The following is a 27,774-nucleotide window of genomic DNA, read 5'->3' as shown; positions in this document are numbered from 1 at the left end:
CCGCGCGTGTACCGAACGGCTCGGCACCGGGGCGGCGGCGCCGGGAGCGAGGGCTGGGGGTGGCGGCGGGCCAGGCCGGCCCCGCAGGGCCCTGAGAGGCCGCAGAGCCGGTGGCACAGGGCCCGGTTGCCCCGCGGGGACAGCCCTTTGTGCGGGGACACCGCACTATTTATAAGTGGTTCCCTCCCCGCCCCTCCCCGTCAGCAAACCCTCCCCCGCCCACCGAGGCAGGGACCGGCCCGCCCGCGGGGCAGCCGCCGGGCGCCTGGGACCGCGGCGGTGGGGCGGGCGGAGCCGCCGCAGAGTTTCACGGGACGACGACGCCGAGCCCGCACCCGCCGGGGCTGACAGCTGCGGCCGTGCCGGCTCCGCCATCCCGGCCCGGCCCGCCCCGCCCGGCGGCCGCGCCCCCCCTCCCGCGGTTACCTCAGTCTCAGGGCGCGGGGGGGAGCGGGGGGCACGGCCCGTCCCCGCCGGCACTGCCGGCCCCGGCGGGCGGGGGCTCGCCCCGCCGTTAACAAAGCGAGACCCGCCCCACCCCAGCGCGGCAGCGGCCGCCACCATCTGTCCCTCCCGCCCCCGCAGCGCCGGCCCGGCCCCGGCCCGCCCCTTTCCCCTCTCGCGTTCCGCTCAGGCAGCGGCGCGGGCACCCCGCCCCGGCGCGGGGAGGGGCGGGGCGGGCCCTGGGCGCCGCCGGTCAGTCCGCGGGGAGGGCGGGTGGCAGCCGCAGCGCCGCGCCGAGCGGGAGCCGCGCCGAGACCGAGACCCCGCTGCCGGGCCCGCGCCCGCCCCGCCGCCCATCGAGGCCTGCCGCCATCTTCCCCTCACGCCCCGCTGGTGACGGCGCGAACGGGCCGCCGGGCCCTTCAGGTGAGTGTCGGCGGGCGGGACGGAGGGCGGGGGGGCCGCGCCGCGGAGGGGCCGGCAGCGCCCCGGCGGGGAGGGGCCGGGGCGGGCGGACAGCGCGGGGCGGGGGCTGCGGCCGCTGCGCCGTGAGGTGGGTGCTGCCCGGCGGCCTCGCCGCCGCGGGGGCCGCCCCACTCGGCGGCCCGTCCCTGGCGTGCCGGCAGGGTCGTGCTGCGCGGCCCTCGCCGAGGGAGCTTCGCCCCGGCTGCCGGCGCGGCGGCGACGCCCGGCCGCCGCCGTCCCTTTGTTGTGGCCGCCGCGGGCGGGCCGGGGGCCGGGCGGGCCGGGCCGGGCAGGGCTGGCCGCGGTGGCCGGCGCGGTGCGTGCCCGGGCCCCGGCCGCGGGGCGGGCGCGGTGGCGGCGGGGTGTGCCCTGGCTCCGGGGCCGCTTCAAAGGAGCGTCGGCTCCTCTGCGGCCCTGCCGGCTGCTGGTGCTGAGCTGACATTCCCGAAATGCTAATTCAGGCTGGGCGCTGTGTAATTAAACAGTGCGGTTGTTTTGAACCCTTTCACCAGCAGAGCTGGATTTCGTGTGGAATCGCACGTGAAGAGGCAAAAAAAAATTGGAGCAAGAGAGGGGTTTTTTAGTCCAAATGCATTCCTTTCTAATCTCTGCCATTTCTTCGGGTTTTTTAGTTTTCTGCATTCTATTTTCATTCTAATATGGAAGTATTGCATAATTTAATGACACCTTTTTGGCATTCATGATGCAGAATGCTCTGGGTAAAGAGTGTGCATGTTGTAACAGGGATTGATGAATGCACAGAGCTCTGCCGGTCACCTCTAAAGCCTGGTGAGATAAGGATTACTGTGGTGGCTCTAAAGCAACAGCTGATCTAAGCAGGGTGAAAAAAAAAATGAATTACGAGAGGGCAAGCCAGTGAAAAATCTGTGTGAGGAAGAAAAGGCTGGTATGTAAGAGGATACCTATTTGCTGTGTATCGGACTAAAATAATGTTTCAATCGTAGAGTTCCACTACAAAGTTTGGTGAAGGTTTTCTATTGAGGGCTTACTGCTTTCAATATAATTCATTTGAAATAATGGATCGTGCAATCTCTGAGGGTAAAACGGGTGTCGGTGAGTTGCACTAACAGTTGTTTGTGGGAATCGATTGTAATAAAAAATTTGGCTTGTAGGCATTTTTTGTAAATTTTTTTTATATAGAATAACTGGAAGATGACTAATAAAAAATTTGGCCTATAGACTTTTTTTTTTTGTAAATTCTTTTGATATAGAATAACTGGAAGATGATTGAGGGCACATCAGAAACGGAGCCACTAGGTACTGACCAGGCCCCGAGTCCCCCGTGGGGTCTGTGTAGGCGGAACTCCGGAGTGGCCTCTGGGCAGGCCCAAGAGTCTTATGTAAGTGACTGTGGGGTGGATTAAGAGGTGAAATAACTTCCAGCCAGCTTTTTAAATATGTGTTGCTACTTCACATTCAGTTTTTCTGTGACATCGCTCACCAAGATGCTGAGGTTATGGATATGCATTGCAGCTGTCATTGAAGTCAGCAAACCAAGACTTCTAACTAGGCATCGCTTCTCCCTTTAAACATATTGCTGCTCTCTCAGTATGACACTTAAGATTTGAACTATAATACTTCTTTCCTGTATTTCTGAGTAGTTATTTTATCTTTTTTGCTCAGTTTTGTGAATGCATATCGTATACTATTGGCAAGTGATCTATTTCAGATGAGAAATAGCATAGGTATAACACTTATTTTAGAATTTCACTATTTACTTATTTTCCAGAATATTAAACCTTACTTTAACTTTCTATCACGTGAATGTGTATACATTTTAAATTTCTTCTAAGGGAGGTGACTTAGGGAAAGACTATTTAGACACTATTTTTAGACATTGCAGGTCTAGAAACATTTTCCTGAAATAGTATATTTATATGCCTAAGTGGTTATTTTTTTAAATAATTATTTTCTATGCTTATAACATTATGAGAAGATTCTTGCTGTTGACATGTTATTAGAACATGATTAAGAACAGGAGTGAAACCTGTCTGTGGAAAATTTAGGAGTAGGTAGGCTATGTTTCAAAGAGCTTGTTTAGAGGACGTCTTGTCCATTGAAGCTACAGAGAAAAACATATGCCAGGTTTGTGGCAATAACTTGGTTTTTTTTCTTGATGTAGATTTATTAGGAGGAAAGCAAATTTAAATACAGAACTAGGGGGAGATAATAAGGGGGAATGGACAAGAGAAAAGGAAGGAGGGTAGTTGTGGAAAAGTGCTGTTCTGAAAAGACTGGGTAAGATAAAAAGGTGGTAGCAAAAACCTGGTTGATAGAAGGCACCTGGAATGTTAAGCTCTAATACTTATTTACTTTCATTTGTACCTCAAACTAAGGCTGTGGTTCAATCATTCTTGAGTATTAGTGCTTGAGCTGATCAGATTGTGATGCTGTGTGCCATATGTGCTGGCAGAATGCCATATGGTGGGATGGACCAAAGATGAAGCTTGATCTCTAATCTTGAGTTTCCCTGCTGTTCTTTGCATTATTGTTGTTATTATTTAGTTATTATTATTATTTGTACGCATACACACACACCACTGAATGTCAGAAAAACGGGTGTATTTCATAGGGGGTGATGCATAAGTCTGTGTATATTTATAATTTCATTATGGTGTTACAGTGCTGCTTGTTATTTTGACAGTATAATGCTTATAAGAGACGTCTAAGCTCATCATCCTAAAAAATCGTAAATTATGTGAAAATCTTCTCTAGTAGGTTTACCATTCTTTTCTAGCTATTCGTGTTGCTCTGACAGCAAATGCACACTAAATATTTTCATAATATTGTTAATGTCTGAGATTATCAGTCTACTTTGACTCTTCTTCAGAAATTACATTTTTCTTAACAGGACCCCCAAAGTGCTGTTACTGTTCCCATATCATATATGGAATGTGCTGATCATCCTTTATCCTAATTTATATGGACATTATAAATAAAGTAAATAAAGTGTTATGTTCAGGACAAACCTGGGTTTTTAAAACTACAATGGAAATGGAAGACAACTTCTTGCTGATGCTAGATTTTACTTAATGTAGCTGTATTCTTAAGCAGTGTACTGAGTATTATGCTCATTTTTCCATCAATAGAATATATAAATAATTAATTTTGAGACCATCTTGAAGCTATGTCGGGTGGCTTCCCATTTAGACTTGAGTCTAGTAGATCCAGTTGAAAAGAAAGCTGGACTTGGTGTTCCTTTTTTCAAAGAGAGTCTTAAGTCTGAGTTTTTCCAGTAGTTTTCTGATGGGTAGTCTCAGTATAGCTTTGCTTAAATTTTACTTTGTCTTTTGGCAAGGAAGTCAATTTGTTTTATATAAAAACCACCAGTGCCATGAAACATAATAAGAGAAATGCAAATGCATTAGGTGTGGCTGGGAATTAAGATGTTAATACTAAACTGCTCATTAAATTTGTGTTGATTTTTTTTCTTTCAGTGTATAAGGGTAGGGTTGAATTTTTCTCTGGGACCAAAAATCCATATCCAGTTGCCAAAAGGGGAAGTTGTTGAAAGATGCTTTTTCCTTACATCTTAACACTGTTTCAGGTTCTAGCTTTGGTTTTGTGTGTCTATCTGCCTTCTTTCCTGCAGCAAAGCATTCTGCAAGCCAGATTTTAATTTTTTCCTTTGACTTTACTAGCTGAGAGTGGGCACATGGTCTCTGGGTGTGTCTTTCATGAGACCCATCAAAATACTTGGTGATTGGAGTCTTCTGTGACTAAAATGAGAATTAGGCGCAGCCATTTTTAAAAAGAAGTTAGGCCATTTCATCTGGCACAACTAGGTCTCTGTTGTTCCAAAATAAGCTATGCTACTATAATCAAATGCTTTCCTAGTTCTGGCAAAAACTTACTTGGAAAAAAGTTGGCGTACAACTGTGAGGAAGATGGAAAACCTGGGGATTCAGACGATGTAGTACAAAACCCCCTCTTAGTAATGCCGAATTTTTTGTATCTCTTCAAGTTCATTAGCATTGGTTTATGATGATCAGTGAGAAGTTTCACTGCAGTATTTGTCTCTTCCCCTGTTTTCAGGTAAATAATTAATTTCTTGTTAATACTTTGAGTGTCTTATTTGGTTTATTCAAACTTATATCTGTTGTTTGATTTCTTATTACCAGCCTCTGTACATCTTTCCTAATATGAGATAGATAACTAGCTAATGGGCTTCAGTTGTCCTAGGCCAGCGTATCTGGAGGCTGCATCATCTCTACAGCTTGTCTTGGGAGCTGCGTCACCTGTGGTTGGTTGTGTAGTTGCTAGATTTCTGCCTAAGTAAATGGCTGTGTGCAGGAGTTAAGTGTATTTTTATTTCCCCTTTTGAATTATAAGTGGGAGCACTTTTAGCTTATAACCTATTCCTGTGGACATCTTGCCTTTATTAATTTTTCTGATCCCTGTTATTCCACTGTCTCTCCTTGTTCCTGGGGATATTGCATCCTGCTGACGGTTATTCTCTGGTACTTGCCTCTTCTGTTCTTTGGTGCACTCCCATCATCAATTTAAGTCAGGTTCAGACTTTGCTACTGCCAGAAAGTACAGTTCTGTCAGTTCCTTGTGTCCAGGGAGTGAATAAACATTGAACTAGCGCCTGGATCAGAGGAGTGATCTGGCTAACCATACAGCTCCATTGTGGGTGCCATGAAGTGGCTGGGGACCTGTGGCTGAGTGCAGAGGTGAGAAGAGGGACTGCCCCTTTCTGCAGTAACATGGGCTTAAATTGAATTTTTCCTGATGTGAAATAGCATTCTTGTAGCTGCTAGCTTTTTTTGAAGAGTTCCTGATGAGCCAATGCTACGTGGCTTGGCAGGGTTACAGGGTTTCTCCCCACATCCCCAGATAGTTTTCAGCAGATCAGCTTGGGAGTTACAGCTGTAAAGTCTTTTTAAGGTTTTAAAAAAACCAGTTGAACAGCTTCTACTTTGTCAGACTTAAGGAACCATGCAAGACTTAGCCAGAAGCAGAATTTATTTTAGGTTTCCTAAGAAAAGTACATGCTACAACTCTCATATCCTTGGAGGAATTGTGTTGCAAAGGAGCTTAGATGTGGCATCCATGGGGGTTTTAAACGAGCTGACTGCTGGCAGCCATGTCCTTGGCCTCTCACTGCCCCAGCTGCATCTTCCCACTTTTCGTTTCTGCTGGCTGGAGAGATCATTAAACTGCTGAGCCACTTCACCACAATAGTTGGTGGAAAAGCTAACCCAGTGACAAAGTGAGGAGTGCGAAGGAAGGGCCAGGAGCACATGGCTGGTGGCAGATGAGTGAGTGGGACTCTGGCAGTCGGTGGTCAAACTGGCTTAGATCACCTTAGGTTTGAAGCTTTAGATTCTTCATGAAGCATATAGACAGAAATAGGTGTCCTTATGAAGAAAGAGTGAAAACCCCTGGCTTAATTGTCATACGCTACTTCAGAAATGGGGTAGGAGGAGACTGCATTTTTAGTGTGCTGTGCCTTTTGTATGTGTTAGAAACATTTAAGTTTATATAGAAGATCTCTAGATAATGACACAGTAACTGGCTCACTTTTACGCTCTTTGAACTTCACTGTTTGCATTTCAGAAAGGAGAATTTTAATATTGCAGACTTGGTAAGTACAATATTTTCACACTGCAAAAGGATTGATTTCTTGGTAGATTTGTTTATCCTCAGTATATGCATAGGACAAAAAAGATTCAGGTGCATTGTTAGGTCTTAATTGTGGCTTCATAATCAACCTCTTAAAACTAATTTTGTAATCTGTCTATTTAATTTTTGTAATGCTGCAATGTTCTGTTCTAAAAACCTGTATTTTGATTTTTTTAGTAGCCAACATTTGTTAACCAAGCATAAAATAAGATATTGATCATAGCTAAAATTATCTCTTCCCTTTTAGGCTGCCATCATGACGGCTGAAGAAACAGTGAATGTTAAAGAAGCTGAAATAATTAAACTAATACTAGATTTTCTGAACTCAAGGAAACTTCATATCAGTATGCTGGCACTTGAGAAAGAAAGTGGGGTCATTAATGGCTTGTTTTCAGATGACATGCTTTTTCTAAGGTAGGACTTCTTTCTCTCGTGCTTCAATACGACATCTATGAAAACATACAGTTGGTCTGTGGGCAGCCCCATGCCACTAAACCGGAGGTCTTATACCCTCGTCTGCTTCTTCGGACCCCAGTTCTGTGCTCCAGCCCTGCATCGTGTTCCAGCTCTGAAGTTAATATAGGCTGAGTTAGATTTTTTTGTTTGCTTGTTCATTCATTTTAACTTGGTCATTTTCTGGCATGCTAATGAATTCAAGTGGGAAGGAGTCTTAACAAGTGGCAGTGCAGGTTAAGTCAAGGAAAGCATGTGAGCAGAAATAGGATGGTGAACAAGATCTGTTGGCATCAGTGATGTGTTATTATCTGCTTACCACGTCACACAAAACTGAATGTGTAGTTTATTGACTTCTAAAATAAATAAAGTATTTTGACAATATTCTAGTGCTAAGATCTGAGATGAATGGACTGGTTTCCAAAGATTTTCCCCAAAAATATTATCTGCATTTCAAAATAATACCTAGATTTCTCTTAAATTAAACGATATGAAAGGAGTCTCTGCTGTCATCAAGGTATGAGAGTTTTATTTACCATTCAGGATATTGCCCTCAAAATTATTAAAAGGAGTCACTGTATGTAGATGCATGCTAGTTTTTAGCATTGCTGTTTTCTATTTCATGTCAAAGTACTTAACTTTGTAGAAGCATGACAAAATAATTTATCCAGCTGTTCTTAAAACATCAAAAACTATTTTATCACTGAACAAGATTTCTCACCTCGCATCCTTTTGATTAATATTACAGATATTGGAATAAAATTAAATTCAAGAAGAATTAAAGATTAAAGTTATTAATACTACTTGTTTGTTTCATTTTTAGCTTAGTTGCAGTATACATCTAATGAGAAACTCACCCCTTGTAGATCTGGGCCTTTTATGGAGAACTCTTTGTGAAATGAGAGTGTGAAGAAATGAAACTAATCTACCTGTGCAGTCTGGCCCACTGGTCTTGGAGCTCTTGTGCTGGCATAGTTCTGCCAAGCTGCTGCTCTTACATTCTTAATATGGGAGCTGTGTGTTTTCCCACCCCCCATTATGAAATAGGCCCAGCAATATTTATGCAATTAAAATTAACTCATTTTTAAGTTCACTTTCATTCTTCAGGATGTATTTGTTGAATCAATATATTTATTTGTACTCTTCAAGTAAGATTTTTTTTTATTAAATGAGAATTATAGGTGAAGTAGGAGACACAGGACCATTTTGTCCTTTTGGATGTGCCTTTAAAAGTAATCCTTCCAGTATGCAGTTATTCTGCATAATACAAAATATTGAGAAAGGACTTGGATTTTGTTCCTATTACTAGTCATGTCAGAGAGTCATCTTGGCATCTGTGCACTGTGTAACTTTTCAAAGCAGGTTGATCACCTGTTGTGTGTTTAAATGAGCTGGTTACTTAGAAGGAAGGATGTTCTTGTCCAGTGAAACTGAAGGGGTGACTCTTTCTTTTTCTAGGCAATTGATTCTTGATGGTCAGTGGGATGAGGTTCTTCAATTTATCCAGCCTCTCGAATGTATGGAAAAATTCGACAAGAAAAGGTAAAATAGAATGTATGTCAGAGTTCAATTTTTTGAGTTGTGGAAAATACATGAATTTCTAAGTATTGTGTATGAAAGCAGTAGTTCTAAGTTTTTCACCTTTAGTTTTTGTTTTTTTCTAACCTGTATACAGTTCCTAAGTGTGTGCATGCATTTTTTAACTTAAACTATAAAAAATATGTGCACGCAGTCTGTAATGAGTTTTCATTTGCCATACTCTTTAGCAATATGATATATGTTGTACTATTTTTATAGTTTTTACAGTTAGCTGCTCTGTCATATTTCCATTCAAGAAATAAGTATGATTGCTATACTTTTTTCTTATTAGTGTCTAATGTTTTTAAAGTAATATTTCTGAAAGCAATAATTGAAAAATAACTTTCCTGTTAAAAAATAATTTTGTGGTTACCAGTTTGTTAAAATTTCACATCAGAGTTCCTTGTCATTGCAATTTCTATGTCTAAATCAGATTTGCTGTAAAATACCTTGCTCGTCTCTAAAAGAATATTTAGCTACTGGATCAAGATGTGTAGTATTTCACTTCTCACCTGCAGATTTCGTTACATTATAATGAAGCAGAAGTTCTTGGAAGCCTTATGTGTAAACAATGCGATGTCAGCAGAAGATGAGCCTCAGCATGTAAGAATTGTCTTCGGTTTGGGTGGTTTTTTGTTGTCAGGAAGCCTCTTGAGATATTCTGATTAAAGGCAGAGCAGAAGCTCCCAGCACTGAATAAACAAATTCTGGCTGTTACCAAATGGTTTCATAAAAAATGGGAAAAAATAATTGGTATCTTCTGGAAATGAATGTGGCTCCAGGTCTCAAATAGAATTGCGCATGCATGGGTCATTTGAAACTTAGCGGCACAGATCAGTGACCACAGGCCATGTTTGTGGTCCTGATCCTGGGATTTACTTCAGGCCATTATGCTCAAGTGCAGGACTCTTCTTTTTTTTTTTTTTTTTCCCCGAAATTGTTCTGAAGCAAGTCTCTGAATCACAGAAATTTATTGTCACAATCAGGACCAGGTGAAAGATTCTGATTTGAGTTAATCTTAATTTCTGTGCTTTTATAGAGAAAGGACACAGTTGTTTCTTTGGAGGGAACAGATGTGTTCACGAAGGACTGATTCAGTTAAATGTGCAAATGGCACGAGTTGTGAACTTAGGCTTTCAATATGGAAAGAAACATAAACTGGCAAAGAAGGTGTGCAGATTATGAAATTAATTAGGGTTTTTCGTTTATGTTGATAAAACAGGAATACCAAATTTCTAAGACAAAAATGTTATGAAATTAAAAATTAAGAATACTGGTAGTTTTAAGACAATTGATTTCATTTTCCAAACTGAATTGATTTTAATTCTCTGTCCCATTACATATACATTGTACTGCAGGGTCTTCTTTTGACAGTGTAGAGAAAGCTAAAAGTAAGTCTGTCTTTATAGTTGTAAAGGAAAGGGGTACTATTCCTCTAATCTCTCAATCAGTATACTGTTGCTAGATAGCAGTAGAAGAAAAAAAATGCAGATATATCCTTTATTTTTTGTTTTGAATGTTACCAAATATCTTGGCATGTTCTGGATGGAAGGATACTCTATCGAGCATATCCTAGGTAACATGGGTAAGTCAGGGTTTTTACTCTTTTTTAAATCTTTGTAACTAAAAATACCAAATTATGTGTTTAACATGGTTTCTTGGCTTTTGGCTAACAAGCTTTTTACTAAAGCCTTCTATTCATTTGGAGGTCTGATCTTCTGAGAACATTTTGAACTGTAAAAGTCACTCCAAGTTGCTGATCACTGTAAACTAGTGAAATGTACAAGCCTTATAACTTATGCCAGTAGCTTTTCATAAAATAAAAAAAGGGGAAAATAAGTCAGTTGGCTTTGAGAATGGAAGTAACTTTCAGTGCTAGAATAGAAGTGGAGCTGTTTAGCTACAGATTTAAAATTTTAAGCCTATCAAACCTGCAGTGACATGAGAAAGTTCCATAGATCTGTAGAAAATGGGACTGGGCAGGGGATTTTAGGAAGTCAAAGCGTCTGGGAATTTGGCTCTGTTGTAACTGCATTTGCATCAGCAGTTTCAGACTGTATTGTATGCTGTTTTAATTAAAATATAAACAGTAATAGTAACAAAGGAAAGATAGTGGAGAAATTCCGCTACTGCCTGCTCCTCTTCAACTGACTGTTTTATTGTAGAAACACATGTACTGCAAACAACTCTGTTCATGTTAATATTTCTGTAGCTGGAATTTACAATGCGAGAGGCTGTACAGTGCCTACATGCGTTGGAAGAATATTGTCCCTCTAAGGAAGACTATAGTAAGCTCTGCTTGCTACTGACGCTGCCTCGCTTGACCAACCACGCAGAATTCAAGGACTGGAATCCCAGCACTGCACGGGTTCACTGCTTTGAAGAAGCCTGCGTCATGGTGGCAGAGTTTATTCCTGCCGATAGGAAACTGAGTGAGGCTGGCTTCAAAGCAAGTAACAATCGTTTATTTCAGCTTGTAATGAAGGGATTGCTTTATGAATGTTGTGTGGAATTCTGTCAGAGTAAAGCAACAGGAGAAGAAATCACAGAAAGTGAAGTATTGCTGGGCATCGATCTCTTGTGTGGTAATGGGTGTGATGACTTGGATCTTAGCTTATTGTCATGGCTGCAGAATCTACCAGCTACTGTTTTTTCTTGTGCTTTTGAACAGAAGATGCTTAATATTCATGTTGATAAACTCCTCAAGCCTACAAAAGCTGCATATGCTGATCTTTTGACACCTCTCATCAGCAAACTTTCTCCTTATCCATCATCCCCAATGAGACGGCCTCAATCAGCAGATGCTTACATGACCCGCTCCTTAAATCCTGCCTTAGATGGGCTGTCATGTGGATTAACAAATCATGATAAGCGAGTCACAGACCTTGGGACCAAAACTTCTCCTATGTCACACTCCTTTGCTAATTTCCATTACCCAGGAGTACAGAACCTCAGCCGAAGTCTCATGCTTGAGAACACTGAGTGTCACAGCATTTTTGAAGAGTCACCTGAGCGGTAAGCGCAACTGTAGCTTTATTTTTACCTTGGCTTACCTTGCACTTGATAAAACTGGATTCCTACCTGCATTGTAACTTTGAACATGACTGTACCATTGAAACATAATTCCATTGTTTAAATTCTGTTATAATTAAAACCCTGTATAGAAGGTGTTTTCTTCCTTACACTTTCATGATCAAAGTAGACTTTCATATTTGGTTTTGAGCCTTATGGATTCAATCTGGACTTTTTTAAAACTGAAATCCTAGTGCAGAGCACAAATGTGCTCTGATTATGTAGTAGAGTCTAGCTAAGATTTGTGTTCAGTATTACTGAATTCTTTCATTCCAGATTAATAAATGGAGACAGTGGAAAGCTGTAACTCCATCTTCCTTCCCCATCCCGTTTGGTCCTCAAGTATATGTAAATTTTGGTCCTGACACTGTAAATGATTAAGCATACTTCAAAAATTTACATATGGAAATAGTCCCGATGAGGTCAGTGGAAATCACTATATGCTGTTATTGTAGCAGTCCTCTTACTGCTTCAATTGTTACAATAGTAGTTCTGCTTAAATATTTACTTACCCTTTTCCAAACCACATCAGAATAAGACGGCTGAATGTATTATGTTTTTATATGGGTGGTTATAGCAGTGAATGCCATTAATAAATTCTTTTAATACAATGTAGACTGCAAAACTGACTTTTCTCCTTCCTTAAGAACTAAAGACTGTATCAAAACTTTGCACTCTTTACCATCTAAGACAAAAGTCCTGGTAACTAGGAGAAATCGTATTTGTCAATTAAGACCTTATCATCATGTTTTTGCTTGGCCTTTATTTTGATCGGCAGTTCTGCCCCTTTCTAAGTGTTATATCCATGCTTCTCTAGAAAGCAGCTGCCAGCTTTTTTGGCTCTTAGAGAACCGGATGGGTAACTCACTGCAGTGGGGCGCATGGCCAGCAGAGGACACTTTTAGAGCTGTGGTGCTCAATCCTGGCTGTAGTTGCTGACACTGTTATTTTTGCCTTAGAGCAAAATTCTGTATCTTGTGTTAAGATAAAGAGCGTCTGGAACTGAACTCAAGAAAAAGGAAACAAACGTCATCATACTGATGTCATTTCACCAGTGATAATGGAAATGTTGACAGTAATGTATATTTTAATACATTACCTTAATGCTTATCTTGAAAGGAGCTGTTTTGTTTGATTCTAAATTATCCAGTTTAAATCTCTGGTTTTACCAGCATCTTCACAACTGGAGGTTTTGTGGATAGCCTAAGTCTTAGGGAAGTATCCCTTGTGTTACATTTCTCTAAAAGTGTACCCTGAAGATACTAATGAATTGTGAATCCTGTAATTTTACCAATCTGTATACACAAACCTTAATATTTGTGCACGTAGCCCAGGATCCAAGGTTAAAACTGATTCTTGAAAGCTTGTTGTTTCCCTTTTCAATATTAGTGTACTGGAATAATTCTGCACAAATAGAGTTATCTTGTGGGCTAAATGAAGCAGAAAATTGCTGCAGTTAGTCTTTGTGTCAGCTTTTTCATGTGATGTTAAATGAAGCTTATAGTTTTTAACATGTTTTTTCATTAATTAATACATCTCTTGAAGGTTAGAATTAGGTTAAGGGGCCAGACCCATAGTTTTAAAGAAGGCATTTCATTTTTCAGAAGAAAATCCAACTTCAGATTATGTGTCCAGTTGAAACAACAATATTTGCAAGGGTGGAAGCAGGGAAGCTGAGCTTTATGTAAATCTGGCCCTTGCTTCCTCTTGCACACGGCAGAAATACTGTATTTCTTTTATAAGTTGTATTCAGCAAGCAATTGCTTGTCTTTTTCAGTCAGCTAAGTTACTTTTGTTATTTTACAGAGATACCCCAGAAGTTTAAAGTAACTTCTTAAAGAGCTTTGCTTCAAGTTGCTGAGTAAAGAGGACTTTAAGTTGGCAAAACTGAAGATAGGAATCCAAGGCTTTAAATGTGTTCTCCGTACTTACTGATTGCTAAAGCATTTTGGGGAGAGTTCCATGCAGAAATACTTATATCATACAAGAATAACAAAACTGATATAAACATTTTCCTCTGTAGCACTTTCAGGAAATGTCCAAGCCAATGGATGTTAAACATAGTTTAAATTTAGATTGGTAACGGTAATTAAACTAATACCTTATAGAAGACATGAGTCACATAGCATATCCGATACATTCCGTGCACATAATTGCTTTTGGAAATAGGAGATCTTGAATAACTTGTTAGTTAAAGGGTATATAGTTCGGGTGTAGGGATAGAAAACATGGAATTTGGATACCCCATAGTGGTAAGGCTTTTTTGAAAATGTGGGAACAAAGCACACTGACTGTGCTTTTTGTTTGTTAGGGGTTTTGTTTTCTTTAGTGACCCATTGCATATTGCATTTTTTTCCTAAGCAATATCTTAAGTTTTATGTGCTTTAAGTAGTTTGCACACTTGTGTTAATCAGATTTTACTCTAGAATGTTATCTTTATCTACTTACTGGGGGATTTTCCACTCTTAATTTTTCTCAATTAAGCTTCTCCTCTTTTCCATGTTACTGCAAGAAGTGATACTCCCGTGGAGCCACAGCATCCCATCAGCAGTGAGACTTTGTGCCAGAGTTCAGTTCCAGAAAATGAACCACTTAATGGATCACAGAGTCAGGGATCAGCCAAACAAGAGAAGAATGAGGTAGTGGTTGTTTGTTTAAAAATAATGAGGCCTTTTGAGCTGTGTTCTGATCACTTCATAATGATTTGCCTTTGTGTTGAGAACATCATGCGTGACAATGGGTTGCTTTCAATCTTGTTTTTACTGTAGTGAAAATACCATATTGCATCTTGTATAAGAAACTACTCTTTTTTTTCCCATTGTATAAAGTTCTGCTGTCATTTGACTCTGTAATGCAGCTGATTAGTGTGCCTTCTCACATCAGCAGTGTTGCTAAACTGTTGTAGATATCTTAAAAAAAAAAAAAAAAAGCTTTGCAGTACTCAAAGCCAGCAATGTTGGATGTTGGATTAAACAATGCTTAAGAATCCCCTTAAGTGTTTCAGTGAGGAATCTGGTATGTAGCCTGCAATTTTTGGTGTTAACACCAAGTTTGAAAGGTCATCTCACATCATTTTCTGCCTGGAACACACATTAAAATTGGATAATTCTATCTTTGCTGTTCAGAATCCAATAGCATAACCTTTTTTTTGGATTCATCTTTGAAGGCCTGTGCCTTGACTATCCTTTTTTTTTCCTTTTTTTCTCCTTAACAGCAATATAGGGAAAATTCAGTAGGAAACAATGAACAGTTACCTATTCTATTCTTTTTCCACAGTTTTAAATATCTGTCTCTTAATTCAGTAATGATGAATAACATTGAGTATGCAGTCTGTTTTGTTTGCAGACTTCAGTTTGATTTTTTTTTTTCTTTTTTTAAGTAAACTTTGTCTTGGCTTATGACATCTATGTGGTACTGAAAACCAGTCTAGACTTGACAGGGCTATGTTCTTGTAGACTTGAGTGAAGCAACGGGGCCTATTGGAGGATTAACCAAGTCCTTCAAACTTGAGAACTTCGCTCCCATCAAGGACTTTGCCAAGTAACTTCTCTGCTGCAGCAGTACTATGTATGCACATTGGGAATAAGTGGAGGGAGGAAAGAGCTTAGCTAGACATGGAACAGAGCAGGCTTCCAAAGGCAAAAAAACGGATGCAGAATTTGTAGGAGAGAATGAAGACAGGAGATGCTGTGCTGTAGGTGAGGATGTTGGCCAGACTATTATACACAAGTAGAAAAGAATGCAGTACCCAGTCCAATTTCACCTTGTTTTCCACATTATAGTGGTATATGTATATACCTGTGCAAGTGAGAAATTAATGTAAGTTTCTTTCAATAGCTTTATTTTTACATTGTTACAGAATAGAGCATCTGGGCAAGGTATTTTAGGTTTAGGTCTTAGTTTGAGTAATAATGACACAGAATTCAAAGGATCAAAGGATTGACTCAAATTGCAACAAACAAGTATCAGTCACGTATCAACAAGGCACCAATTTCAAAAGTAAGATGTAGCGCTTGGGTAGACCACTTGAAGGTTGGCTACTGGGAGAGGTAAATTTGCTCTGCAGACTGGTGGCAGGGAAGTGTCAACATGGCAGAAAATAGAGAATTTGTAGTGAAAATATGACTTGTAATATGTCATGTAGCTTACATTTGTTTCCTGATGTTTATTTTCAGTTTCCAATCACCTATTCATTTTGCTCTTAAGTGATACTTTGGAAGCTTTGTAGGGAAGGGGAGTCCCCTCCTGAATTACGGCAGAACTACTTCAACAGTGAATAGCACAGGCTGGCAGTGATTTCCTTTTTTAACATGTAAATTGTATCTGGTTTTATGGAAGAATGAAAGCACTGCTCCTCAAAGGAGAATCTGCTGGCCTTTTGATGCCTGCAGTGAAATAACAAACCAGAAAGTGAATATTTAGGTTAAGTAGCACAATTAACTATTTCATTTTCATCAGTAATTATCATTTTTTTTAGCTTCGTGATTCAACAGAGCAGTTTCAGGAATATTACAGACAAAGACTACGTTACCAGCAGCACTTAGAACAGAAGGAGCAACAGCGACAGTTGTACCAGCAAATGTTGTTGGAAGGAGGTGTAAATCAAGAAGATGGAGCTGACCAGCAACAGAATCTTACTGAACAGTTTCTTAACAGGTTGGGAGGGTTTTGTTGATTCTCCTTCCACCCACTCTATCCCCTCTCAAGTTCTCATAATAACCTGGTTTGGTGGTCTTTTTTTTTTTTTTCCTTGTCATTTGTTATTAGATCTATCCAGAAACTGGGAGAATTGAATATAGGTATGGACAGTCTTGGAAATGATGTGCAAACACTTAGCCAGCAATGTAATGGGAGCAAAGTGAATGCATCTACCAATCCAGCAAGTAATTTTACATCAGCACCTTCAGATGCTAGTCAGAGGATAACAGCTGATAGCCCAAATCTTAATACAAGCACTCCTCGAAAGCGTGGATCAGCTAATCAGATACCCTTTCCTGAAGAGTCACCTGTACAGGGGAATCAAACGTAAGTTATTTGAGACTGTTCAGGACTGGAGATACCCTTCTGTTAGCACTGTAGGAGTAGCTCTTTGTATTTATTTTTAGTTATCAAATGAATTTGTCATTGAATAGGGGTATTTCTCTCCTGATGAGTGTTTTCTATATATTTTTGTAGGGATTACAAAATCTTTTTTTTGACAGCACACATGAGAAATAGTGGTTATTTGTTATGGTTTACATTTTATGTTTATTTTTAATTTCAGACTTTTTATTCCATTTTATATGCATAATTCTTGTTTATTTTGTGTTCTATTAGTTTTTTACGAGATACAAACTAGGTGGAGAAAGAGGCAGGGCAGAATGGAAACTAGATTTCTTCTGTTAACTTAAAGGTAGTGTTGACCTGAAAGCAACAACCATTCTTCCACGTGTGTGTATACATATGTATGTTATGGATGAAAACAAATGTTTTTAACTTGCATTCAGTTGTTTAGTGCCTGAAGTTACTGCAAAAACAGCAACCCCTTGTAAAAATAATAGTGTAATGATAAAGAATGCTTGTTCACACCAATTAATCAGTTCTGAGAATGACTGCAACTGTAACTTCAGTCCAAAAAATACTTATAAACAAATCTGTCTCTGCCTTTTTTTTTTCTGTGGTGTTGTGCATTTAAACTCTTCACCAAATCAAAACAGTGTATCAGAACATGGTGTCACTCAGCCACAGTTGGAAGACTCTTCAGGGAATTCAAGTAGGACAAGAGGTGATGAGGTGAGTTTTTTCTTTTTGTCGTTTACAGTTTGTGTTTTCACAAGATTCAATATTTAATCATAAGTATTGTAACATCCTCTCGTTGTTAACAGATACTTAGAATAAACTTTAGTTGATGCAGTACCTACAAAATCACAGGACTATTGAGGTTGAAAGGGACATCTGGAGACTGAGTCTAAACCCACTGCTCAAAGAAGGGTCAATGAGAGCAGGTTGATTGGGGGTAGCTCCAGTTAGGTTTTGGGTATCTCCAAGGATGGAGTCTCCAAAACCTCTGTGGACAACCTGAGGTCTGACCACTCTCATAGTGTTTTTAAAGCAACAAAAAAGTTTAAATGGAATCTCACAGAATCATCTAGGTTGGAAAGGACCTTGAAGATCATCTAGTCCAACCGTTAACCTAGCACTGACAGTTCCCAACTACACCATATCACTAAGTGCTATGTCAACCCGACTCTTAAACACCTCCAAGGATGGGGACTCCACCACCTCCCTGGGCAGCCCATTCCAATGCCTAACAACCCGTTCTGTAAAGAAATACTTCCTAATATCTAGTCTAAACCTTCCCTGGCGCAACTTGAGGCCACTACCTCTTGTCCTATCACTTATTACTTGGTTAAAGAGGCTCATCCCCAGCTCTCTGCAACCTCCTTTCAGGTAGTTGTAGAATCTCCTCTATTTCAATTTGTGTACGTTGCTTCTTGTCCTTTCTCTGAGAAGAGCTTTGCTCCATTTTTTTACTCCTCCTGTCAGGTACGTTTATATACACTGATGAGGTTTACACACACATACACCCCTCCTGAAAAGCCCTTCTGATCTCAAGGCCAAACAGGCCCAGCTGTCTCAGCTTCTCCTTGGACAACAGATTCCAATGGGATGTCTTTTACAGCCATTGTTTTATGTTTTCCAGGTTGAAATACTGATTGTTGGACTTCAGTCAGTGTGGCCCAACTTTAGGAGAATAACTTTGTAATAAGTACATTCCAAAGTTCTGCATTAGATAAATAAAAATCAAAATTTTTAGAAAGGTGGCGATGAAGTTGTCAGGACGATGATGTAATGAAGCTCAGCGTCATTTTATGATAACTTTGTGTTATCTACAGTGTGCAAAGCTGGTTCTTTGGTATTATATTTGTTTTATAAACTGTGTTTATGACTTGGACTGTTTTCCCTAAAAATGCAGCTTTGTTCCCCTTGCAAATTTCACACAGTTCAAATGTGTTTATACAGAAATAAACTGTAATGTCATGCATCTGAGATGGGCTGTTTAGAAGAAGAAAAGCTGCTTGGAAGCCTGGAGGGAGAATGAGGAAAATTAATCTAATGTTAGCTGTAAAAGTGAGTTGAAGAAAAGAACTGTTTGAAGTATGCTATTCCTTGATGTGGAGTAGACATTGCGTTACAAATCTGTAATTTGAATAGTTTAGCCTGGTGCTGCTACTTATTAATACTTTGGTACAGTAGTTTTACATTATTCTGCAAAACAGTTGCATCCACTTCTAAATGTCCAGTTCTATGCTGCAGAACCTAATTTGACTGTTATCCTTCTACGCAGGATGACAAATCAAAAAAGCAGTTCATTTGCATTAATACTCTAGAAGACACACAAGCTGTCAGAGCTGTAGCCTTTCATCCCAGTGGGAGTTTGTATGCTGTTGGCTCCAACTCTAAAACTTTGAGAGTTTGTGCCTATCCAGAAGTAATTGACCCAAGGTAAGAAAGCTTGAATAATCATTTCTTTTTCTGTGTCATAGCACTTTTCTCCTGCAGCTACTGGTATCTGTACATTTCATACCTTCTTCAGCAGATCATCTTATTTTTGTTTAGCAGCTTAGGTTTCTAAGGAGAGCATTGCACTACTTAGAAACCTAAACTGCTAAACAAAAATAAGATGATCTGCTGAAGAATTTATGTATTTGTGGGCTGCATTTTTGCTCACTTCCATTACTGGCAAGATGCGTTGCTACCAATACCACTCCTTTCCTTATAAAAGTGTTATTTTTGTCTCAGCAGGTGGGCTTTTCTGTCTTTACTGTGATGGCCTCTGGTTTTGATATTCCAGATGTAAAAGTGGGAGAAAGCATGTGTCAGATCCCAAGCCAGCACAAGTTGGGCTTCATGAGATGCAGTTTCTGGCAGGAGGACAGTCTTAACAGTAGAAAAAGCAATATCCTCTTAAACTTTTACAGCAGAATTTGACAGAGCATGTCTATTATGGCCTGTTGTTACTATAAACACTCTTTTCCTGATTCTTTTGTTCCTTGACAGGAAAAGCTCTATTTGTGGTTTCCTGTGCATACCTCATCTTTTCTGTTTTCTCCTATTTTTTTGATAGGAGGGGGGAAAATATTTTTTTGACCTGGAAATAAATATTGCCGTCTCAATAACAATCTCCTTGTCTCTGCTCTAGTTAAGGTATTTTCTTGGAGTAGGGGAAGTGCAGACATCTAAAACTTCACAATTTCAGAAAGAGCTACAAGTATGCGCGGTGACTTTATCTGGGACACCTTCTCAGTTTAGGACTCCGTGTTCAGGCTTCCATAGTGTTCAAAAAGTAATCAGGTTTTTTTTTTCTCCTTAAAATATCATCAGTAAGGTAGCCTTTGAAGTTTAATTCCAAAATACTTATTGCCAATGTATGAAAAAAAAAAAGTTGATTTCTGCAATACCCAATACAAGCTGACTTGCTGGACTTGAAGCCCAGACAGCCTCTTGATTGGTAAAGAGTGCAGAACGTTTTCAGTGGAATGGATGCTTCTTTACTGGCTATCTATGGTCTGCTCTCGCACAACTTGTTATTCTAACCATTGGAAAAGGTTGGCTTGACTCTGCAGCCTTAGTGTCTAGTTACAGTGCACGATCTGATGTGACAAGTGACATAGTGCATCTGGATATGAAAGGAATACTGACGTTTCATTAATTCTGAACTTCCTCTTACTTTTTTTCACTATGCTTACAGTCTGCCAAAAACATTTCACAATGGGACATCAGCAGAGAGATTACATTATTCTAAAGATATTCTAATCTTTGTAACAACCAGAGTCTAGACACTCATTCAAAATTTTTCATGTTTTTCAAAATAATCGTGTAGAATATCTGGTAAATAGCAGTTGTTTAATTGTACATCAGAGTTCTGTTAGGACTTTTTTAAGTTTTAAAAATTGTCCTTCAAACCGATGTATGATTCAGGACAGATTGGGTTTGTGGAGGTTTTTTTCCTTTCTCTAAAGGTATAATAATAGTGCGGGGTTTTTCACATGTTTGAGATTAAACACTGATAGATACACATGACAATTCTGCAGATGTTGCTCAAATAATCACAGTGCTTTCACGCAGTTGACTGGCAGCATGTGGTCTCTGTGCTGGACAGGTGCTCTCATGTCCTGACAAAGCCAGTGATTCTCAGCTGCTGCCTCCATTTCTTAACAAACTGTGAATCCAAACTCTGAGTGTGATACAAGACATTAGGCCGTTTAGGAAGCTCTGTAGTTTGTGTTGAATGATGATCCTGATTTAGGCTAATCTGTCATGGATTTCTTCTCTGGCAACAAAATAAAATTAGCTTCCATGTAGATTTATTTTAGTGATCTTTACTAAAGCCACGTTTATCTCAAAAGTTTTTAAATAGATGATTGTCTTCTGTTTTTTTCTCTCTGCCTCTTTTTGTTCAAGTATTTATAGTATGTTTCTGAATTTTTCAACAGCCATTTAACTAGTTGAATTTCTATTGTTGATGTTACTGGAGTGAATGTTGCTGGAGTTAGGTACAGCAGTACTTTATCTTAAGCACTTGACTACTTCCTGCTCTGGGAACAGAGAAATAACATGGTAGGAAGCTAATTGAAATAGAGGAAATGTACATCAGTGGCACTGTTCCTTTTATTTCAGCCATGTGTAAAGCTGATATGGTTTTGGAAATAAGAATGTCTGGCATGTTTAGATGCTGTGAAGATTCCTGCATTAACATATAATGGTGAACGTGTCTTTCTTGCACAGACTGCTGCATTAGATTTTCTAGTAGATGAGTGACACTTTAGGAGTCTCTTTATTTGACAAATAATATCCAGTGCACAGCTCTTAATGGTGAACATGTATGAGTTTCTTCTTTTGTTGTATGTTTTTATCCATTAAATAAAAATAAATAACAAAAAGAGGAGACACTGCTTGACTTAAGACAACACTTTTCTGTGTCTTCCCAGGTAGGGTTAACACAGAAGCGTTTTTCCTGATCCTTTAACCACTCTAAGTGTTTGATGAATCCCACTCATTCTGACAGCAAGGATGGCATAGACAGCAACTTTTTGGATAAAACAGCAGGCTTCAGTTTTTACTGTTATAGTACTACTAGGCACAACAACAGCCCCAAACACAAGTATATGGAGCCCAGTCATATAACTACCCTGTCATACCAAACACAATCCCCAGTTAGGGATTGTCTGGTGGCTGGGAAACACCTTCCTGCTTTCTTCTTTCAGGAATCTGGATTTCCCAGTCTGCAGCCTGATAGTTTAGTCCCAGCCTTTAGCTGTGCCAGCTGCACTGGGTACTACCATAGGTAGTGTGTGCCTTAGGAGTTTTCTTGGCCTACTGTTGTTTAATTGAACTCAAGCATGTTCAAGAGTGGCCACAGGATCAATTTGTTGAAGTATGAAGAATATAAAGAAAAATCCTACCAATTTAGTACTCTGGGGCTAAGGTTTCATTGTATGTAGGAGGTAGTTACTCTATTTTTTCTGTATCAACCCTTTATAGATGAAGGGACCATGTAAGTTCTTTTTGCATGTCCCGTCACAGATACAATAGGAAGATGAAGAAAAACTGGGAAAACGAAATGGAGAAAATCCTTTTGTTTTGTCTTAGATCACATGTATATGTTTCAATAGAAACAGTCATATGTATTTCATGTTATCCAAAATAATAGAAAAACAGTATTTTCATTTTAGAATACATTGCTTTCCTTAAAAATACAAGAAAATTGGGTATTTTTCTTCTTTTTTTTTTTCTAGTGCTTATAATGCTCCTAAACAACCTGTAGTTCGCTTCAAAAGGAACAAGCATCATAAAGGATCAATCTACTGTGTAGCCTGGAGTCCCTGTGGACAGCTGTTAGCTACTGGTTCTAATGATAAATATGTGAAAGTACTGCCTTTTAATGCAGACACTTGTAATGCAACAGGTAATATGTGTGTGTATTTAAAGAATTTATTTTCAATTATTTTCCAATATTTGGCAAAACCGTACAAATTACACTGATTATGTAGCTAATAGGTTTTGTTATTTTTATTCTAATACTTTAGTGTCTTTTCCCTTTCACCATCACTGTAGGTCTCTGTCTAGCAAAGATCCACTGAGGGGTTAGGGATTATCTTTTGGGTTTTGTTTGGGTTTTTGTTTGTTTGCATTTTGGTTTTGTTTTGCAACACTCTCTGGTATTGTGCTGTCTTCTGGTAGGCTTGGGGTGTTGGTTTTTTGGTTTGTTTTGGGTTGTTTTTTGGGGGGGTTTTTTAGATATGGTAAAATAACCAGATGTTTTTACCCACCACTGTTATTGACTGTCAGTAGGCATTTATTTCCACTTCCAGCTCCCCTTTTTCTTGTCTAGTTCTGCCATCTTCTTCCCAGTCACAGAAGTCTAAGGATTCTCTCGTAGCAGATACTATTTTGCATGCCCAACCCTCCAAATCAATACACCGCATATGGCTCTTATTTTTCCTGTTTTAAACTTAAGCTACCTTGTCCTGTGTGGTTCAGTGTTCTCAGTGATCCTTTTCTCCCGGCAGAGAAAGCCTCTTTAGTTTACCATAGTTTACAAAAAGAAATGTCTAAAAATCTTGGCTGGTATTGCCTGTGGAGATGGTCTGCATACATTTAGCAACGCTTTAGGAACTGTAGGAAGCTCAAGGAACACTCAAAAATAAGATTTTTAGATATTTTATTTGAACTCTAGTAACTGAAATAGTATGTTCTATGAAAAGTGCACAACAGTGTTTATACTTGGTAGTATACTCACCCTTGCCTACAATACTCTGTATTATCACTGTAGCTGCTTTAAAGGTTGCAGCACTAACAGTACTAAACACAGTATGCCTCACTTTGTTCCTTGATTTTTAAATTATTTTAGGACCAGATTTGGAGTTCAGCATGCACGATGGGACAATCAGAGACCTTGCTTTTATGGAAGGCCCAGAAAGTGGTGGTGCTATTTTAATAAGTGCTGGGGCAGGGGACTGTAATATTTACACAACAGATTGTCAGCGAGGACAAGGCCTGCATGCCCTAAGTGGTCACACTGGTATGGATGTTATTGTTTCTCTCTTGCACTTTTTAAGTCTGTATTATATTCTAATAAGTTCTTGATTTTGGTTTTTTTTTTAATGTCTGTATTTCTTTCTAGCAAGACTTTTTTTTTTTCCAGAATGCTCTTGAGGTATTTTGGAGGGAAGCAGGGAGTGTTTGTTTTTAAATATGTTGGGTGTTGATTTAATGGAGAGAATGTATGCTTCATTCCAGAGAAGATGCAAAACTGGGTATTGCCTTACACTGTTGGCATTTTAGATTATGCAACTTGCAGGTTTTCCATAGAGCTGTTCAATCTCTGGATGCGAAAATATAGTCAGAATTGTAATATTATCTGAATAATGGTGTTTGATCAAATCAAGAAGTCTTCCTGTTCACAGGTCATATTTTAGCACTTTATACATGGAGTGGCTGGATGATTGCATCTGGATCCCAAGACAAGACTGTAAGATTCTGGGATCTGAGAGTGCCAAGCTGTGTTCGTGTTGTGGGAACAACGTTTCATGGAACAGGTAAGCCCTGCTATTGTGCTTCTGACCATTCTTGCATAAAAATATATTTTAAAGATGTCTAAGCAGTATAGAGTGAATGTAAGGGGGTTTTGCATCACAGAATGGCAGCTTGACTTTAAAAGAAGTTGTGAAGATATCTTTACCTGTGTGTTTTGATTGGGTTTTTTTAAGTAATTTTTTTTTCAAAAGTTGGCTAGTTTTTTGCCTTGTGACTTTCAAACAGACACTTCCAAGTATGTTAAAATAAAACAAGACACAAGATAACTGTTTCAGAATCAAGGGAAAGGTGGGAAGGAGCAGACATTTTTGCAGGTCGTTAACATACTCTATAGAAATCTGTAAAAGGACTCTTGAGAATCACTTGGGTTCAGGTTCTCCTTTCTTTATTTTGGGGGAGCAATAAATAGGGGGGGATTCTTTGCATTATTCTTTATTTCATAACGAATTACTTTGCTGTGATGAAACAGGTTTTTTCTCATGCAGCTTTAATAGTGGCTTTGCTACCATTCCTATGTGACCTATGGCTTCAGAGTTTTAAGTGCTAGAACATAAAAATTTTTGTATTTTAAGGTAACAGTAGCTAGGTATGTTCACCTTAAATGTAAGGCCAGCATTTGGTATTCTTATACAATGTCTGTTCTTGTTTTAAAAAAAAGTTGTTGGCTATTTGGATAAAGGTACGTAAGTATAATGTGTGTGTGTGTTGGGCTTTTTTTTCTCCTGTAGGAAGTGCTGTAGCCTCCGTAGCTGTTGATCCTAGTGGTCGTCTCCTGGCCACAGGACAAGAGGACTCTAGCTGTATGTTGTACGATATTCGAGGAGGACGAATGGTGCAGAGCTATCATCCTCATTCCAGTGATGTTCGTTCTGTTCGCTTCTCGCCAGGGGCACACTACTTGCTCACAGGATCATATGATATGAAAATAAAGGTGACAGACTTGCAAGGTAACAAACATCCTACAAAGGATACTAGGTTCACTTTCAGTTTGGTGCTTCTAATATTGAAGTTGTAAGAGAACTTGGTTCAAAGATCAAGTTTTAGTTTAAAAGGGGGAAAAATAGTAGAGCTTTGAAGGGTTTGAAACGTGTATAAATGTGATCATGGTGTTTGCAATTGGCTAGTTCTGTTGCTAACAATGTAGGCTGTGAACTAAATCTTGTTTTGGATGGGAGGGTCTAATGATAAAAAGTAGTTAACAGTGTTACCCGATGAGATGGCCATTGCTTTCAGGCAGCATTCTTAAAACTGACCTTTTTTAAAAAAAGTGTAATAATAATAATGATGCTTATTTTTATTGGGAGGAGTTAAGAAGAAATAAGATACTGGGTATATCTAATTGACTTGATTTTCTTGGACTGTTAAACTCTGAATACCTGTATTTTAAAGTTGTACTGTGTCCAGTAATGCCTAGAAACCAAAACACTGGGGCCTTGTGTTATGCTCTGTATGTGTGAGAGAGAGAGAGAGGGGTCAAGTATGCTTCATAAGGTGAAATACATATGTAAGCTTTACTAAACAAACAAACAACAAACCACTGAAAAACCCACCTCAAAAAGCCAAAGAGCTGGGATATAAATTCATGAACTGACTAATGATTTCTGTTCCTCTGCCATAGGGGACCTCACGAAGCAGCTTCCTCTTATGGTGGTGGGAGAGCACAAGGACAAAGTTATTCAATGCAGATGGCACACACAAGATCTTTCCTTCTTGTCATCTTCTGCAGACAGAACTGTAACTCTTTGGACTTATAACGGCTAGAGTGCAAAGGCAACCTATGCAGCTAAAGCACAGAGACCTGAGACTACAGAACTGTAAAAACCAAGTAATAATAATAATTAGGCATTGAGAAAGCAGCAGTTGAGCAGAAGAGTGTCTTGTCAAGAGGAGGGGCACTTGTCACAGATTTTTCTGGTTTCTAGGAGGTCTTGGTGTTTTTAGTATGTTCTTTTGCAGTGCTTTCAGTCTTCCATGTGAACTCATGCTGCTGTGACCTATGTGACCTAGTCTTGTTGCCAAAGTCTGAGGAGAACTCCTATGTTGTCGATGTGCACTCAGAGTAACATGAATGACGTGTTTACAGTTTGGTATTAATTGCATTCCTTGGTCTTTGCCTCAATGAGAATTTTATATAGAAACTTAAGTTGAACAACACTTCAAGTCTGTATGTAAACTAGTTACACACACACACAAAAGATAAATTACTTCCACTGTTTTTTCAGGTTTATTATATTCATCACTTCTCAACAAGAGGTCAAACTTTATAACATCTCCACCATTTAAACTTTTTCAGTAATAAATTCTGAACTTGAAAGGTGACTAGGCAGTAACCACATCTTGATTATGGTCCATTATATAGTGTGGGGTTTTTTTCATCTAAACTGGGGGAAATGTTGCTGTTTTTACTACATGACATAGTTTTGAACAAGCTAACATGTTGGAGGGGGAAAAAGTAAAATACTGATTTTTTTTTTTTTCTTCTGTAGAAACATGTAATATTTTACTTTTTGAATGCAACAGAATACCTCTGTGTATAATGTACTGTAGAAAAGAGTGGATTGGCAGCAGTTGTCACAGTGAGCTTAATGGCTATCAGTTTTTCAAGTAAAAGGGATACCATTAATGCTATAATAGAAACCAGCATGGCTTAAAATGCTATGTCTGCATGATAATTTAAGAATTGTTGGAATTTCACAGTTCAGAAGCTTATCTGAATTTTATTTCTTGCACTGTTTATGTATGGGAAATTGCAGTTTTATTTCTACAAAACTTTAGATTCTAATGTTTATGTATTGTTATATTTTCATATTGTACAGTTCCTTTTCCTTATTAAAATATAAACCTTAAACATTAGGTTATTTATTTATTTGAACTGCAGTTAAGTTTTGGATTCTCTTGGTTACTAAATTATATGTGCACTGTAGCAAGCATTTTTAACTATTGTATAAAAGTGGAAAGGTAACTATAGAAGTGTATCTGTGCTATAATCTCAATAAAGACCTCCAACACCTGCAGCTGTCTCATCTGTTGCTTTGCATTCTTGGTGTTTAATTCTGATACTTAAACTGTACATCAAAATCTGTTGTATGCCTAGAATGATAAAAGACTTCACCTCTCTAGTACTGCTTCCAGGTATCTGTGACGTTGCAGTGTGGTAAGTAGTAACACAGTAGCAGAGAGCAGAAAATATGTTTGTTTTTCTATATTGGTCACGCAGATTAAGATCTTAATCCTTTGGAGGAAAATGTGACTTCAGACTATTCTGTCCTCCAGTTGTCCTCGCAGACTATTTTTAATTAGCACTACACCTACTTCAATATGTTATTTGCTTACATGAATTTTATTTCAGCTTGCTTCTTCCATAGAGGCTCTAGTTTTACATCTATTGTTCTCTTTCCTAGGCTCTTGCTGTGTTTGTGCACTGTTCTTAGGTTCCCTTCTATTCATAAAGGGAAGTATTTTTCCAGAATTCTGCCTTGAACTGTAGACGAAAATAAGTAAGAAAATCCCTGTACCAGCCGGGAAAGGGGAGGG

At 39.4% G+C, this 27,774-nt stretch overlaps 1 protein-coding gene across 7 annotated transcripts; it reads left to right on the top strand.

The window, feature by feature from the left end:
• Nucleotides 1-671: 671 nt before the first annotated feature.
• WDR47 (WD repeat domain 47) lies at nucleotides 672-27,254 on the top strand. 7 transcript variants are annotated; one of them, XM_074832685.1, is made up of 16 exons: nucleotides 672-870; nucleotides 2,142-2,270; nucleotides 6,806-6,972; nucleotides 8,470-8,553; nucleotides 9,108-9,192; nucleotides 10,802-11,604; nucleotides 14,177-14,303; nucleotides 16,139-16,317; nucleotides 16,429-16,686; nucleotides 17,358-17,433; nucleotides 18,989-19,146; nucleotides 22,440-22,609; nucleotides 23,555-23,725; nucleotides 24,111-24,242; nucleotides 24,969-25,187; nucleotides 25,859-27,254. In XM_074832685.1, the coding sequence occupies exons 2-16, from the start codon at nucleotides 2,154-2,156 to the stop codon at nucleotides 25,999-26,001; spliced, it is 2,889 nt and encodes a 962-aa protein (XP_074688786.1). In that variant the 5' UTR covers nucleotides 672-870; nucleotides 2,142-2,153; the 3' UTR covers nucleotides 26,002-27,254. The 7 variants fall into 7 exon arrangements, with proteins under 7 accessions (XP_074688786.1, XP_074688782.1, XP_074688788.1 ...); XM_074832681.1 differs by having other exon boundaries at nucleotides 14,174-14,303; XM_074832686.1 differs by having other exon boundaries at nucleotides 673-870; nucleotides 14,177-14,300.
• Nucleotides 27,255-27,774: the final 520 nt, after the last annotated feature.

The sequence above is a fragment of the Strix aluco genome, chromosome 8 (assembly GCF_031877795.1).
Source record: "Strix aluco isolate bStrAlu1 chromosome 8, bStrAlu1.hap1, whole genome shotgun sequence".
NCBI lineage: Eukaryota > Metazoa > Chordata > Aves > Strigiformes > Strigidae > Strix > Strix aluco.
The sequence above is the reverse complement of the archived record's forward strand: the minus strand, read 5'-3'. Positions and strand labels throughout refer to the sequence as shown.

Coding starts and splice junctions, on each gene's coding strand:
- WDR47 (XM_074832681.1), top strand. CDS start 2,154: ATGATTGAGGGCACATCAGAAACGGAGCCACTAGGTACTGACCAGGCC. Junction 8,554..9,107: donor GAAAAATTCGACAAGAAAAG/GTAAAATAGAAT, acceptor TCTCACCTGCAG/ATTTCGTTACATTATAATGA. Junction 22,610..23,554: donor AGACACTTGTAATGCAACAG/GTAATATGTGTG, acceptor AAATTATTTTAG/GACCAGATTTGGAGTTCAGC.